The sequence below is a fragment of the Lichenostomus cassidix genome, chromosome 5 (assembly GCF_008360975.1).
Source record: "Lichenostomus cassidix isolate B80296 chromosome 5, HeHo_3.0, whole genome shotgun sequence".
Taxonomy (NCBI): domain Eukaryota; kingdom Metazoa; phylum Chordata; class Aves; order Passeriformes; family Meliphagidae; genus Lichenostomus; species Lichenostomus cassidix.
In genome coordinates, this window is record NC_139486.1 from 58,849,153 (window position 1) to 58,861,988 (window position 12,836).

The 12,836-nt window shown below is 51.7% G+C and overlaps 2 protein-coding genes across 2 annotated transcripts in view; one reads left to right on the forward strand and one right to left on the reverse strand.

Moving 5' to 3' along the window:
• Nucleotides 1-2,205: 2,205 nt before the first annotated feature.
• The window catches only part of LOC146436778 (mas-related G-protein coupled receptor member H-like), a 14,385-nt gene continuing 3,754 nt past the window's right edge, over nt 2,206-12,836 (reverse strand). Inside the window, exon 2 of the mRNA XM_085063271.1 lies at nt 2,206-2,487. Coding sequence (XP_084919397.1) covers nt 2,308-2,487 — 180 coding nt within the window. The 3' untranslated portion in view covers nt 2,206-2,307. The remainder of the gene's footprint in view (nt 2,488-12,836) is intronic.
• On the forward strand, nt 6,535-7,996 carry LOC146436779 (mas-related G-protein coupled receptor member X2-like). The gene has a single exon (XM_085063901.1). It carries the CDS (start codon nt 6,598-6,600, stop codon nt 7,540-7,542), a length of 945 nt encoding a protein of 314 aa, XP_084920027.1. The 5' UTR covers nt 6,535-6,597; the 3' UTR covers nt 7,543-7,996.

The following is a 12,836-nucleotide window of genomic DNA, read 5'->3' on the forward strand; positions in this document are numbered from 1 at the left end:
AGCCCTGGGGACACTGCTGGGGTGGAGGAGACAGCTCTGTGAGGCACTGCTGGACATGTGGCACCTGGAGATGTGTCAGAGACAGCCAGAAGTATGGGGACATGAGGCCACACGGCTCTGAGCCAGAGCAGCCTGGCTCAGCCCTGTTCTCTGGCTGTACTCCCCATGGAATGACCCTCTGTGTTGGTTTTGCTTGGCCCAGTTTTTGTTAGTAGGGGTGCCACAAAGATGGCTCCTGTGAGAAGCTTCTGGAAGCTTTCACCATGTCCAGCAGAGCCAATCTCTAATGGCTCTGAAGATGATATATATGCTGCTGGCCAAGCCTGTACCAGTTAGAGATGCTGGGTACTCCTCTGTGATAACATATTGGAGGAGAAATCAAAGCAAATGTGCATGCAGTTGTTTCTAGCCAGGGAAGGAGGAAGAGGAGGTGACAACATGTGAGGGAAACAACATGGAGACACCAAGGGCAGTGCAGAAGGTGAGGGAGGAGGTGCTCCAGGCACCAGAGCCAAGTTTCCTCTGTAGGCTGTGGTGAAGACCATGGTGAAGCAGCTGTGCCCCTGCAGCCCATGGGGTCCAACAGGGATGCAGAAATCCACCCACAGCCCATGGAGGAAGTGCCCCATGCCAGAGTGGGTGTGTGCCTGGAGGAGGCTGTGATCCAGTGGGAGACCTGCTGGAGAGAGAGAGCCCTTGATTCCCAGCTGGAGCAGCCTGTCCTTGGAGGAGTGCAGCCTGTGGATGAGGGAGCCACAGCACAGCAGTTTGGGAGGACTGACTGCCTGTGGGAGGAGCTCACATTGCAGCAGGATTGTCTGTGCTGCTGCTGCTCCTGAGTTTGGAGCTGCACTGGAGGAGTTCCCAGAGAACTGTCTCCTGTGGCAGGAAGCCCATGGCAATGCAGGGAAGGACTTCTCTCCCTGAGCAGTGGAAGATCCTGGGGATGAGCTGACCCAAAGCCCCACACCCTGCCCTCCCTGCACTGTTGGTGGGAAGGAGCGAGGGGGTGAGAGGAAAAACAGTGTCTTTAAGGGTTTCTTTTACTTCTCATTATCCTCCTTTGACTCTGTTAGTAATAAATTCACTTTGCAACTTTAAGTGGAGCCTGTTTTTCCCTTGAAGTGTTTTCTCACTGTCCTTTATTTTGGCTCATGAACGCTTAACTAAATTTTTTTCCTCCCCTCTTCCCGGATGTGGCAGGGGAGAGAACAAGCAAGCAGCTGCCATAGGTGCCTGGTGTTTGCTGAGGCTGAAACCACGGCAGACACTCAGGAGGATGTGGATGCACAGAAATTAGTCAGAGGAAAGTGATGTTTAGGTATTAGATAAGTTTTAATGACTATATATGGTTATAATGGATAAAACCCCTGCTGTAAAGTCTCACCTCAGACACAGAACCATGAGAGATCCTTCTGTGTGTCCTGTGCAGGTAAAGAATTCCTGCTTCCTAATGCTTCCCATTGTGTTAGAAAGTTTATTCCAGCCCCTTTTGGTATCGCTCCCCATCCCTATTTCCACCCCACTGCCCATCCCATCCCATCCCATCCCATCCAGCAGCTTTCCTGGCCTCTCCCTGGCTCTGAGCACAACCTGTAGCTCTGCTGCTCTCCAGTGAGGACATTTGGGATCGGCAGCATCCACACCCTTCCTGACCCCTCCTGACCCCTCTGACACACGCAGACTCCCCCCAGGGCCACCTTCCCCCCTGACAGCCCCACTGCTGCCCTGCTCCAGCCGGGACCAGGGAGATCTTTGCTGTGCCACTCAGAGAGCAGCTGGGAAGGGAATGCTGAGCCCCTGGGCCATCCTGCCCATGCCGGCTGTGCCGCTGCCATCCCAGCTCTGGGCACTCGGGATCATGTTTGCTGCAGGGAGCACAAGCCATGGCTGTGTCCCCTCCCTCCCTCCCTCCACCCCCATTCCCGGCTGGCAGCAGGAGCCAGAGGAAGGCAGCAAGCGCTGGCAGACGGGGTGAAGGCAGCTCAGGGTTCAGGATGCTGTTTATTGATATCAGACTGCAGTGGGATGCAGGAACAAGGTGCCAGGGGCATTTTTGGGATCACAGGTGGGTTGGGAAATATCCCATTGGGGGAAGAGTGTTCTAGGACCTGGGAGGGAAGAGGAAAGCCATGCTCCAATGTGCTCCATGCAGACCATCTCTCCCACATGCCCCTGCTCACTTCTCCTGCAGGAATACAGTGAGGGAGGGAGATCCTGTGGATATTTCTTAATCAGGTGACTCAAGGAAACCCTCAGCCACTGTCCGAGGGTCCCTCAGCAGTGCAGTCAAAGGGATCAACAGGCTCAGACCACTGTGTCTGTGGTGGCATCTTTTTTACGGGCAGAGTTGTCTTCATGCTCCTCAAAAACCCTCTGGAGAGATTCCCTTAGGGACCCCATGGAGCAGCTCCTCCAACACCTCCCCAGCAGGAAGTAGATGAAGGGTTTGCTGGTGCTGTTGATGCAGTTGAGCAGGAAAAAAACCTGGGAGGATGCAACAATGTAGCCGAGATGCTGCAGGCAATTCCAGATAATGAGGAGTGCGAAGAGCCCAGCGAGGAAGATAACAATGTCACGCTTGTTGAGTTGCTGCTGCTGGGAGCCACATTTGGCCTTAATGAAGTTGATTGATCTGGAAATGATGCCAGGTACAACTAAGAGGAGCAGGGTGATGGTGGACATGGAGACGAGAGCCATCCGACATTGCTCCCGCTTGTGTGATGGACACAGGGAAGTCACCGTGGGAATGACAATGATGCGGGCTAAGGCGGCACAGGATTGGACAGAGACTATCACCCACACCAGGCGCTTGGGAAGGCGGCAGCAGCGCCTGCACAGATTGTACACTGCCATGTCGAAGGCTGTCAGCCACCACAGAGCCGAGTAGTACAAGAACATTGACACCTCGAAAAGGACTCTCAAGTACACCTGGGACATGATAGTGGAGCAGGACACTTCCTCCACCAGGAAAAGCAGAGCAGAGGGGACTGTGAAGAGGAGGAAGAAGAAGTCGATGACAGCCAGGAAAGAAATTCTGATGTTAGTGCGTTTCAGTCTGAGGAGCCAGACAACAGCCGCATTCCCAGCCAGCCCACAGAGGCCAATGAGCAGCATGACACTGTGTATGGCCACGTCGGACATATTTATCTCACATGGATCATCTCCTTCAGTGGGTGAGGCAGGAGGAGGGGTGACAGTGCTCACCTCCATGGATGGACGCTGGGCAGGTGGTGGGATGAGGCCCCTGGCTGTGGTCAGAGTGGATGGGGAGTCAGTGCTTGGAGAATCCCAGGATGGACCATGCAGCTCCTCAGCAGCTCCCTGCAGCAGGAAGGATTCAGTGGAGAGAAGTGAGATGTGCAGGGGAGGAGGGCAGTGGAAATAGTGGGATGGGAGAGGGAGGTGGGAGGGTTGGGATGTTCAGCAGGAGAATGACAAAGAACACAGAGAATAAAAATTTTCAGGTTCCCTAAAGCTGCTGAAAGACCAGCTGGACGAAAAGACAAAAGTATGTAAAGGTGTGGACAGAGAAGGATAAACGTGGGTCGAACAAGAGGAGAAACAGATAAGGAGGCCTGCAGTGGTTTTGGGACAAGTTCTATAACAAGAAGCAACAGCACATGGCCAAAGGAAAATTCAAGGTAAGATCACCTTTAATATTGCAGCATTCAGTGAATATAACCACCAGAGACCTCCATTAATGAACCTGCAGGAGCATTAAAGGACTCCCAGGAGCAGGTGGATGCATGGAAAATAGTTCTAGGAAAGTGATGTTTATGCATTAGAAAAGAAACTTGTTTTTATGACTTTGAATGACTATAATGGACAAAACCCTTGTTGAAAAGTCTCTCCACACACAGAGAAAGGAGAGATCCTTCCATATGACCTGCGCAGATAAAGAATTCCTACTTCCCAATGTGTTCCACTGCATTAAGAAGTTTTTTCCATTTGATTTCAATACCAAGATACAGAAGGGAAGCTCAGGGCAGAGGAGGGAGGAGCTGGGGAGGACACTGCAGTCACCAGGACAGGGTGGCAGGAACAGAGCAGCTGCTGGAGGAGAGGCAGGTGGGGTAGGGAGGAAGGAAAACATTGCACTGAACTGTTCAGTGTGGGGCAGCAGCAGGCAAATGGTGTCTGTCCAGATCAGCACTGCTTCCTGAAATCTCTTGCTGCTTTGGGATCAATATCCTAAAGTGGATCCTCCCAGAGCAGTAAAATGAAGGACAGAGTGCCCAGTTCCCCAGAGATCCCCTCTCCTGTCCCACTGACTCCTCTCTGTGCCCTGTCGCAGTTTTGCTTCCCAAGACTCGGTGGAGTCACAGGGCAGTCGGGAATTGCATCATTGGCTACATCTGCGATTCACTTCCACTTTCGGTTTCTTTTTTTTTTTTTTAACTGCAAAGGAAGTGGCTTTTGTTAAAAGCTCCAATAGAACTGTGTGAATGGCTTTTCATTTCCTCTTGATTAGAAACACTCCTTTCCTGCAGAATGACCCATTCTCCAACTGCTGTCCCATTCCTGACAGTTTTCTACCATTCCTGGTTTCTGTTCCCTGAGGGGTCATGGTCCCTCCAGCAGCAGAAAGATGCTGGTGGTGCTGGTGGCACTGGAATGCTGGCAGTGCTGGCAGTGCTGGCAGTGCTGGGGAGGCAGCTGGGTGCTTGTGAGGAACAACTCCCTTTCTGGTTAGAGCTCCAGGATCATTGCCAGAGTTCTCCTGGGCCCAAAGGAGCACAGCTGAGCCAAGAATTTCCATTTTTCTCATTCTGCTGCAGGCACACTCTGTCCAAGGAAAGGACAGCAAAGAGTTGCTTGTAGCCAGGTTATCAGCAGTTAGACCCCACATTAATTACTACCAATCCCCTTAATGATGCAATAAGTTATAAGAGATCAGATTTAGCAGTGCTGTTATCCCCCTATCAGCACTTCACCAGAGCTCATCCTCCTCCTCCTCCTCAGTCCTGTGAGCACTTGTGATTGTTTTTACTGATCCCACCCCTTCACCAGCAGCAACACCGTCCAAAAGTCCAGGTTGCTCCAAATGCAATTGAACCTGGCCTTGGACACTTCCAGGGATCCTGGGGCAGCCACAGCTTCTCTGGACAACCTGTGCCTCAGCACCCTCACAGGGAAGGATTTCTCCCCAGTATCACATCTCAACCCACCCTCTGTCGGTGGGAAGCCATTCCCCCTTGTCCTGTCACTCCAAGCCCTTCTCCAAAGTCCCTCTCCAGCTCTTCTGGAGCCCCTTTAGCTCATGGATCATGAACTGTTTGCACTGGAAAGGATTGGCCCAGTGAGGGAATGTGAGATTCCACAGCTGGGGACACAAACACAGTGTCAGTGAGGAAGAGAGGAGGCAGTTCTGCTCCCAGGGTCTCCACACACACCAGATTCCAGCAGGAGCATCCCAGCTCCCAGACACATGTCAGTCTGGGTGGGAATCATCTCACTCCAGCTTTCTAGGAATTCTGTGGAATTCACTGTCGGCTGCTGTCTGACTCCCAAGGGAGTGTAGAAGATGAGTCGATTGAAATCTCTAGCTTTCTAATGGCTGTAGCCAAGAGAGCAAAACTGATTTGCCTCTTCTCAGAAAAAATGACATTTCTGAAATGTTAAATCATCCCTCTGCTGTATGCCTGTGCTCCAGCTCACACACAGCATTCCTTATTGCATGAATCCTCTTAGAAACTGCATGGTGAAAGTCAAATACCATTGAAGTTGTGGTATACAAGTAGGAAAACAACATTTGAACCAGGAATCAAATTTTGTAGTACAGGGTCCTAGGGATTCACCCCAGGAATGAGAAGGGCAAGTTCAGGCAGCTCAGAAGACAAGATTTCAGGATTGGGGTTGCTTTAAAACCAAAGAGGAACCTGACACAGAGACAAACTGTTTTCCCATATATCTCATTGCTGAGGCTCTCTCCTGTTACTCATTTCCTGGACAAAGTCAAGAGCAGATTAGAAGCAGAGCTCTGATACCAGCAAAGGCTCAGAAATAGTTCCCTGTTTGTGAGAGCCCTGGAGAACATGATCCAGCAGGGACAAAAGGGGGCCTGGGACAGACCCCTCACTGGACACTGCCCAGGCCCACCCAGCAGGCTTCTCTCCCCTTTCCCAAGTGAGCATTCCAGGGAAGCTCTTGAAGATCCTGACCCAGGGACAGCAGCTGGTGTGTGTGAGGCAATGTGAACCCACAGTGTGTCTGCTCCAGTGAAATTCTCCAGGCTGTGAAAGGAAAGGTCAGACTCTTCTCTTTCAACGTAATCAGTGTCCCCCTCATTGAGGTGGGAGCTGCTGACTGATTTTGGTGGGGGAATTTTGGTGTGTAGGGTATGAAAGCTCTAAATATTGTGGGAAAAGTGAGGGGGGGAATACTAAAATTAATTTCCTGCAGTCATACCCTTCTCCCATATCCTGCTAGCAATCTGTCCTGTCCCTTGCCTCTCCCTGTGCTGCTCCACATGGAAGCTGGGGGTGGGAAAAGATGGGGAAAGCCACGTGTGGGGGACAGCAGTGTTGCTAAGGTGTGTGTGTTTGTCACCCCTCCAGCTGTGTGAGGGGAAGGAGAAGCAGCAGAGGTGTCACAATGAGCACATTGTCCCCTGCCACGGAGACAGCCAGCCCTGCCTGCTGGAGCCAGCCCGGTGGGAAAGTCTCCAACGGGAGCTGGAATGAGGACAAGCACTCCTACTGGACCGAGTGTGACAACAGCCACTCGAGCAGAGTCCCTGTCACGCTGCTCCTGTGCCTGTGTGGAATGGTGGGGAACGGGGCTGTCCTCTGGCTCCTCGGCTTCCACACCCGCAGGAACCCCATCACCATCTGCATCCTCAGCCTGGCCATCGCTGACTTCACCTTCCTGCTCTTCATCACCATCGCCCTGGGGATATTTTATGGCCCAGAGAGCTTCTGCCACCAGCTGGGCTCACGGGGTGTGACAGCCGGGCTGAACGTCACCATCCTCTTCTCTTTCACTGCCCGGCTCTACTCTCTGACAGCCCTCAGTGCTTGGACAGCTCTCTTTGTCCTCCCTGTGTCCTGCTGGCCCTGCCACCGCTCCCAGCGCTTCCCGGTGCTCCTGTGTGCCCTGCTCTGGCTCCTCTCCTTCCTGCTCACCGTCACCCCCTGTTTCTGCCCTTTGGTGCTGGTGGCCTTGGTGCTGAGCTACCTCTTCTCAGTGCTCACCCTGATCTGCTCTGCTCTAGCCCTGCTGGCCAGGCTCCTGTGCTGCTCATGGAAACAGCCCCCACGGAAGCTCTGTGCCCTGGTCCTGCTGCCTGTCACCTTCTTTCCCTTCTTCACCGCTGATTTTGGGCTCTGGCTCTTGCTGAGAGCCTTTGACCCCTCTGTCTTTGCCCTCAGCACCTCTGTCCTGCTCGCCTGTGCCAACAGCAGTGCCCACCCTCTGATTTACTTCCTGGCTGGGAGCTGTGCAAAGGAATTCACCCTCTCTGTTAGAGTTGCCTTCCAGAGGGCTTTTGAGGATGTGCCAGAGCCCCGGAATAGGGACAACACAGTGGAATCATCATAAAGTGGAATCCTCATGAAATAGAATCACTGTGAAATAGAATCAAAAAACATCCTGAATTTGAAGTGACTCACGAGGATCACAGAGTTCAGCTCCTGGCCCTGCACCATCCTGGCCATCTCCTGCACCTGCTCCCTGGCCATCCCAACAATCCCTCCCTGTGCCTGAGAGTGCTGTCCAAATGCTCCTGGAGCTCTGTCAGGCTGGTGCTGTGTGCAGCAGGGGAACTCCTGCCTGGGATGGATTCTGCATGATGTGACGAATCATCATGGAAAGGTTTGGGTCGGAGGGAACCTTACAGATCATCACATTCTGACCCTTTCTCCATGGGCAGGGACACCTTTGAAAGATTTTGTTTTCAAGTCTTTGCTTTGAATCTTTCCTATTCAACAGGTCTGAGCTTTCTCTGCCTCAGAAATGAGCTTCCCTACCTTATGGAATATTAAAATTGAGTCACCAAGAATCAGACATTCTGCAAATGGATTTTCTTGGTGTGTTTGCTTAAAGCCAGCATGCAGGTGGATAAGAAATCTTGGCACAGCAGTGCAGAACAATTCCTGAGTGATTCCTGTCCAGCTCCAGCAAGTCCTGACACATGGGAAGACTGAGGTGTGGAAAATTCACACTGAGCCCTGTTGCCCAGACAAGTGGGCAGGTGTTTGGGATTGCCTCTGGAAGGCTTTTCCCAAAAATGCACACTGAGTTTGGGGCTGTGGGCTGTCTTGTCAGGACAAGGGGTTGGAGCTGGAACTGCCTATGCTGGGTTCTCCCATTTTCTCTGGGCTGTCTGGATGGTTTTAGCTCCACTCATGTTGCAGCTGTGACTTGAAGTTTGGCTCCACTTGAGGTGTGTCTGAGGGAAGCTGTGGCTGCCCCTGGATCCCTGGAAGTTTTCCAGGACATGTTGGATGGAGCTCGGAGCAACATACTTTAGTGGAATAGCAATGTACTCTAGTCCCTGCCTGTGGCATGGGGTCAGAAGGGGATGGTGTTTAAAGTCCCTTCCAACCCAAACCATTCTATATTTCCATGGAAAACAGGAAGCTCAGGTAGGGAGTGGCCTGGGTGACACAGGAGACAAGGAAGGTGCTTGGAGCTAGAAAAATACATGGAAGGATCATGATCCTTCTGCACTTGCCTTGGGAGAAACTCCCTGGCTGATGGGAGTCCTTTCCTGGACAAGAGGTTGTACCTCCGAAAGTTTCTACTTTCCAATGGACATGAAAATGGGAGACAGGGAGAGAAAATCCCTCTCAGATGGGGAAGTTGCTCTGTTCTGTTAATCATTAACAACTCTGTTAATCAATGCTTCTTAGATGTTTAACCTCACGTGTGTCAATGTGGTGGTTTTGATTGGCCCAAAACATCAGGAAAGTATTTTTAACATCTAGGTGAAATTTGGACCCCTCAGAAGCTGTTGTGGTAGGCCTGGAGAGGTGTCTGAGGGGTGGGGTGTGGCAAAAAGATGGCTCCTGTGTGTCCTGAGTGAAAGTTCTGGATGTTTTTACATCAGGTCCTGCAGAGCCAATCTCTGATGGCTCTGAAGGTGATGGACATGCTGCTGGCCAAGTTTGGGCCAATTGGAGGTGCTGGTTACGCCTCTGTTAAAACATATTTAAGAAGAAATCAAAACAAGGCAGGCACACACTTTTTTCACTTCTTTGTAGTTGGAGGAGGAGGAAGTGGAAGTGAAAATATGTGAGGGAGAACAGCATGGAGACGTGAAGGTCAGTGAAGAAGGTGGAGGAGGAGGTGCTCCAGTGCTGGAGCTGAAAACTCTCTGCTAGCTGTGCTGAAGGCCATGGGGGGAGCAGGAGGTTCCCCTGCAGCCCATGGAGCCCACAAGGGTAAAGAAATCCACCCACAGCCCACTCCAGAGGAGCAGGTGGATGCCTGGAGAGGGCAGTGATCCAGTTTGGAGGCTCGAAAGAGTTAAAGCTACAGAGGCCTTTTCAAGGAAGAGAAAGGCCTTGCTCCTGGCATGGAAGCAGCCTGGCCTCGGCTCGGCAGAGTCTGCACAGCACTCTATGGACAAAAAGACTCATATTGCAGCAGAATTCGGGCAGGATGTTGCTCGTGAGATTGGACCCACGCCAAAGAAGTTCCCAGAGGATTGTCTCTTGTGGGAGGGACCCCTGGCTAAGTAGAGAACCCCTCTCCCTGATGGACTGACCAGAGAACAAACCCCTCTCAACCTGCCCCCTGTCTGTGTTGTGGGTTTGGAAAGAGGGAAAGGGGGGTGAGCAGAGAGACTGCTTCTTAAGAGGGTGGGGGTGAGAGCAGAAAAACTGCCTGATGAGAAGGAGAAATAAGTATAGATAAAGAGTTTTCGTAGTAGAAAAACTGTGGTGATGAATAGATGTATGGACCTGCTCTGTGGACTGAAAAAAATACCCCCCCACCCCCTGCCCCCCTACCCAGGTTTGGTGGTTATAAAAGAGGAAAGGGGGTGAATACTATAGATTCTTTAGCGGGGGGGGGAGTGAACAAAAACTGTATGAAAAGTTTATTTTTGCCTTGCATTTATCCTCCAACTCTCTTAGGTAATTAAATCACTGTTTGTAACTTTAAGCTTGGAGCCTGCTTGCCCTTTTTCTGTGCATCCTCCTGCCAACCAGTGTCCTATCTCATTTGACTCATGAGATTGGAGTGTATTTTTTATAGTTTTCTTTTTGTAGCAAGAGAGAGTCGAGGTGCCTGGCGTTTAGTCAAGGCTAAACCTTGACACTCTCCAAAGCATGACTCACCACCCAAGGCTTTCACTCTCACTTCCCTTTCCAGAAGCAGTGGCACGTTGTCTTCCCCTGGATTTAAGGCAGTGGGAAAAGGAGGGACAACTTCCCCTGAGCAAGAGATGGGTCTGCTGCCCAGGTCTCTCCCAGGGGGAATGAGGAGCTCTTGGCACTGTCAACATCATCCCAAGCATTGCAGGAATGTGCCTTAGGAAGAGCTCTGGTGTGAGACAGGTACCTGCCCTCCTCACACAAGACAGAGGCTTTAGAGTGGGAAAAACTAAGGAAATGAGCAATTTTTGGACACTGTTCACCAGGGATGAGCTCTGCAGCAAATGGATGTTGTTTATTCAACACATTTTGGGGGCAGAGTTACCATGTTGGAAACAAACAAAATTAATAAATCCAGATCTAATTATGGGGTGGTAACAATGTGAAAAAGACCAGTACAACCTGGATTTTGGCTCAAGATGCTGTGCAGAGTTGCTGTTGAGCTCCTCCTGAGAATGGCCAGGTTCAGGATGGAGGTGCTGAAGGGCTTCCTGGGACATTGATGCTGGGGAACCAGAGGATGGCCCCATTCTGCAGAACAGCAGCATAACCCCCTGATTTCTGCACAATAAAATGGTCCAAGCACCTGGTGATGTGAATTTCCTTATTTCAAGTTCTTTTTTGGTCACAGGCACCAGAATTCTGTGGAATTCACCATCGTCCCTGCACTTTACTCAGAATGATTTAATTATGGAATGGAAAAATGTGACAAATTCCCATTTAATGGGCAAGGGAATGTTGCTGTCCCTCCCCCAGCTCGGCAGCCCTACCTGGGGTCAGTTTGGTCTCTTCCCATCAGCAGGGAGTGCAGGGCTGGCTCTGTCAGACAGATGGGGAAGGATGCTCCTTGAGATCCTTACCTTTCTCCTGCCATCTAGAGGCCCCAGCCCCACAGAGATTTGGGAAATTGCTGCCCTCCCATACAGGATATGTCCCCAGGACTTAACCTGTCACACTCTGTCCAGGCAAGAGATCCCCCAAAACCCCATGAAACTCATCTGCTGAGCCAAAGGAGATGGAGTTTATTCCCTGAGGCAATGAGGGTCATTCATAGGGAATACAGGAACAGGACTGAGCTCAGAGCCATGTGCCCACATGGTCCCATATTTGTGGGTGTCTTTGAGGTGACACATCTCCAGGTGCCTCACGTCCAGCAGTGCCTCACAGAGCTGTCTCCTCCACCACAGCAGTGTCCCCAGGGCCATGGCTGCCCTCCTCACTCCTGGCTTTCTCCTCAAACACCCTCCGCAGGGCGACTTTGACGGAGCGCTGGAAGCGACGCCGCCGCCAGCTCCCCACCAGCACATAAATCACAGGGTTGAGGCTGCTGTTCAGCAGTGCCAGCAGAAAGTAGATGTTTCCGGGGAATAAAACATCAGAATAAGGAAGAGAGAGGAGAACCTCCAAGCAGAAAGGGATGCCACAGGTGAAGAAGAGCAGGACGTTGAGCAGGATGGTGACAAAGAGCCTCCCTGGGTGTCTCCTCTGGGAGCCACAGCAGAGCTTGAGGAACAGGAGCAGGTTGGAAACCAACATCATGAGGGAAAAAGCCACGGAAATGGCGAGGGCTACAACTGCAAGGATGAACGCAGAGTGCCAAATAAAGGTAAAGGTGACATAGATGGAGGACACCAAAACCCCCATGAGAACCCAGAGGGACCCACTGACGACACCCGAGAGGTGCCGGGGGCGGTGGCAGCGATACCAGATGGGGCAGAGGATGGAGACACAGCGCTCCATGCTGAGGGCTGTCAGCAGCCCCAGGCTGCTCAGGTCAAACAGGTAGCATGGGAGCCCAAGGGCACTCACAAAATTCCTATGGTGATCAATAAAACGAAACAAAGACGTGCAAAATATTGCTAAGGTCAGAAAATCCAGTATAAGCAGGAGCAAAAGGAGGAGCAGGGAGAAGTCAGCTACAGCCAGATTTAGGATGTAGACAGTGAAAGGGTTCTGTTTCATGTGGAAGCCCAGGAACCACACAACCATCCCATTCCCCACCAGCCCACAGAGGGAAATCCCCAGACAGACCCCGAAAAAGGCAATCTTTGCATATCTAATGCCCAAGCATCCACGCGTCACAAATTCCTCCCCGTCCAGAGCTCCAGAAATTGTATCATTAAAAGTGAAGTTCGTTGTGCTGGTCTCCTCCATGGTGTTTGTTGTGCTGGTCTCCTCCTCCTCCTGTTCCCAGTGGCAGCCTTCTCCTTCTTCCACCACCTTCTAGGGGCACATGGGGAACCAGAGGGAAATAAGGGCCATCAGCATTCCCAGCACTTCCCATCTGCTCTCACAGCCCCACACCAGACCCAGGAATAACCCCCACCCCTGCAGTGCCCAGGACAAACTCCCACCCTGTCTAGTCCCATCCCTAGAAAGGAGGCATCACCCACTACTCCATCCCTGGACTCTTACCTCCAAGTAGGAACAGCTCTGTCGCAGGAGACCCAGGGAAAAAGGATCTGGTGGTGGCTGCTGGGACCACTGGCTCTGCTTCAGCCTCATCCCTTGTGC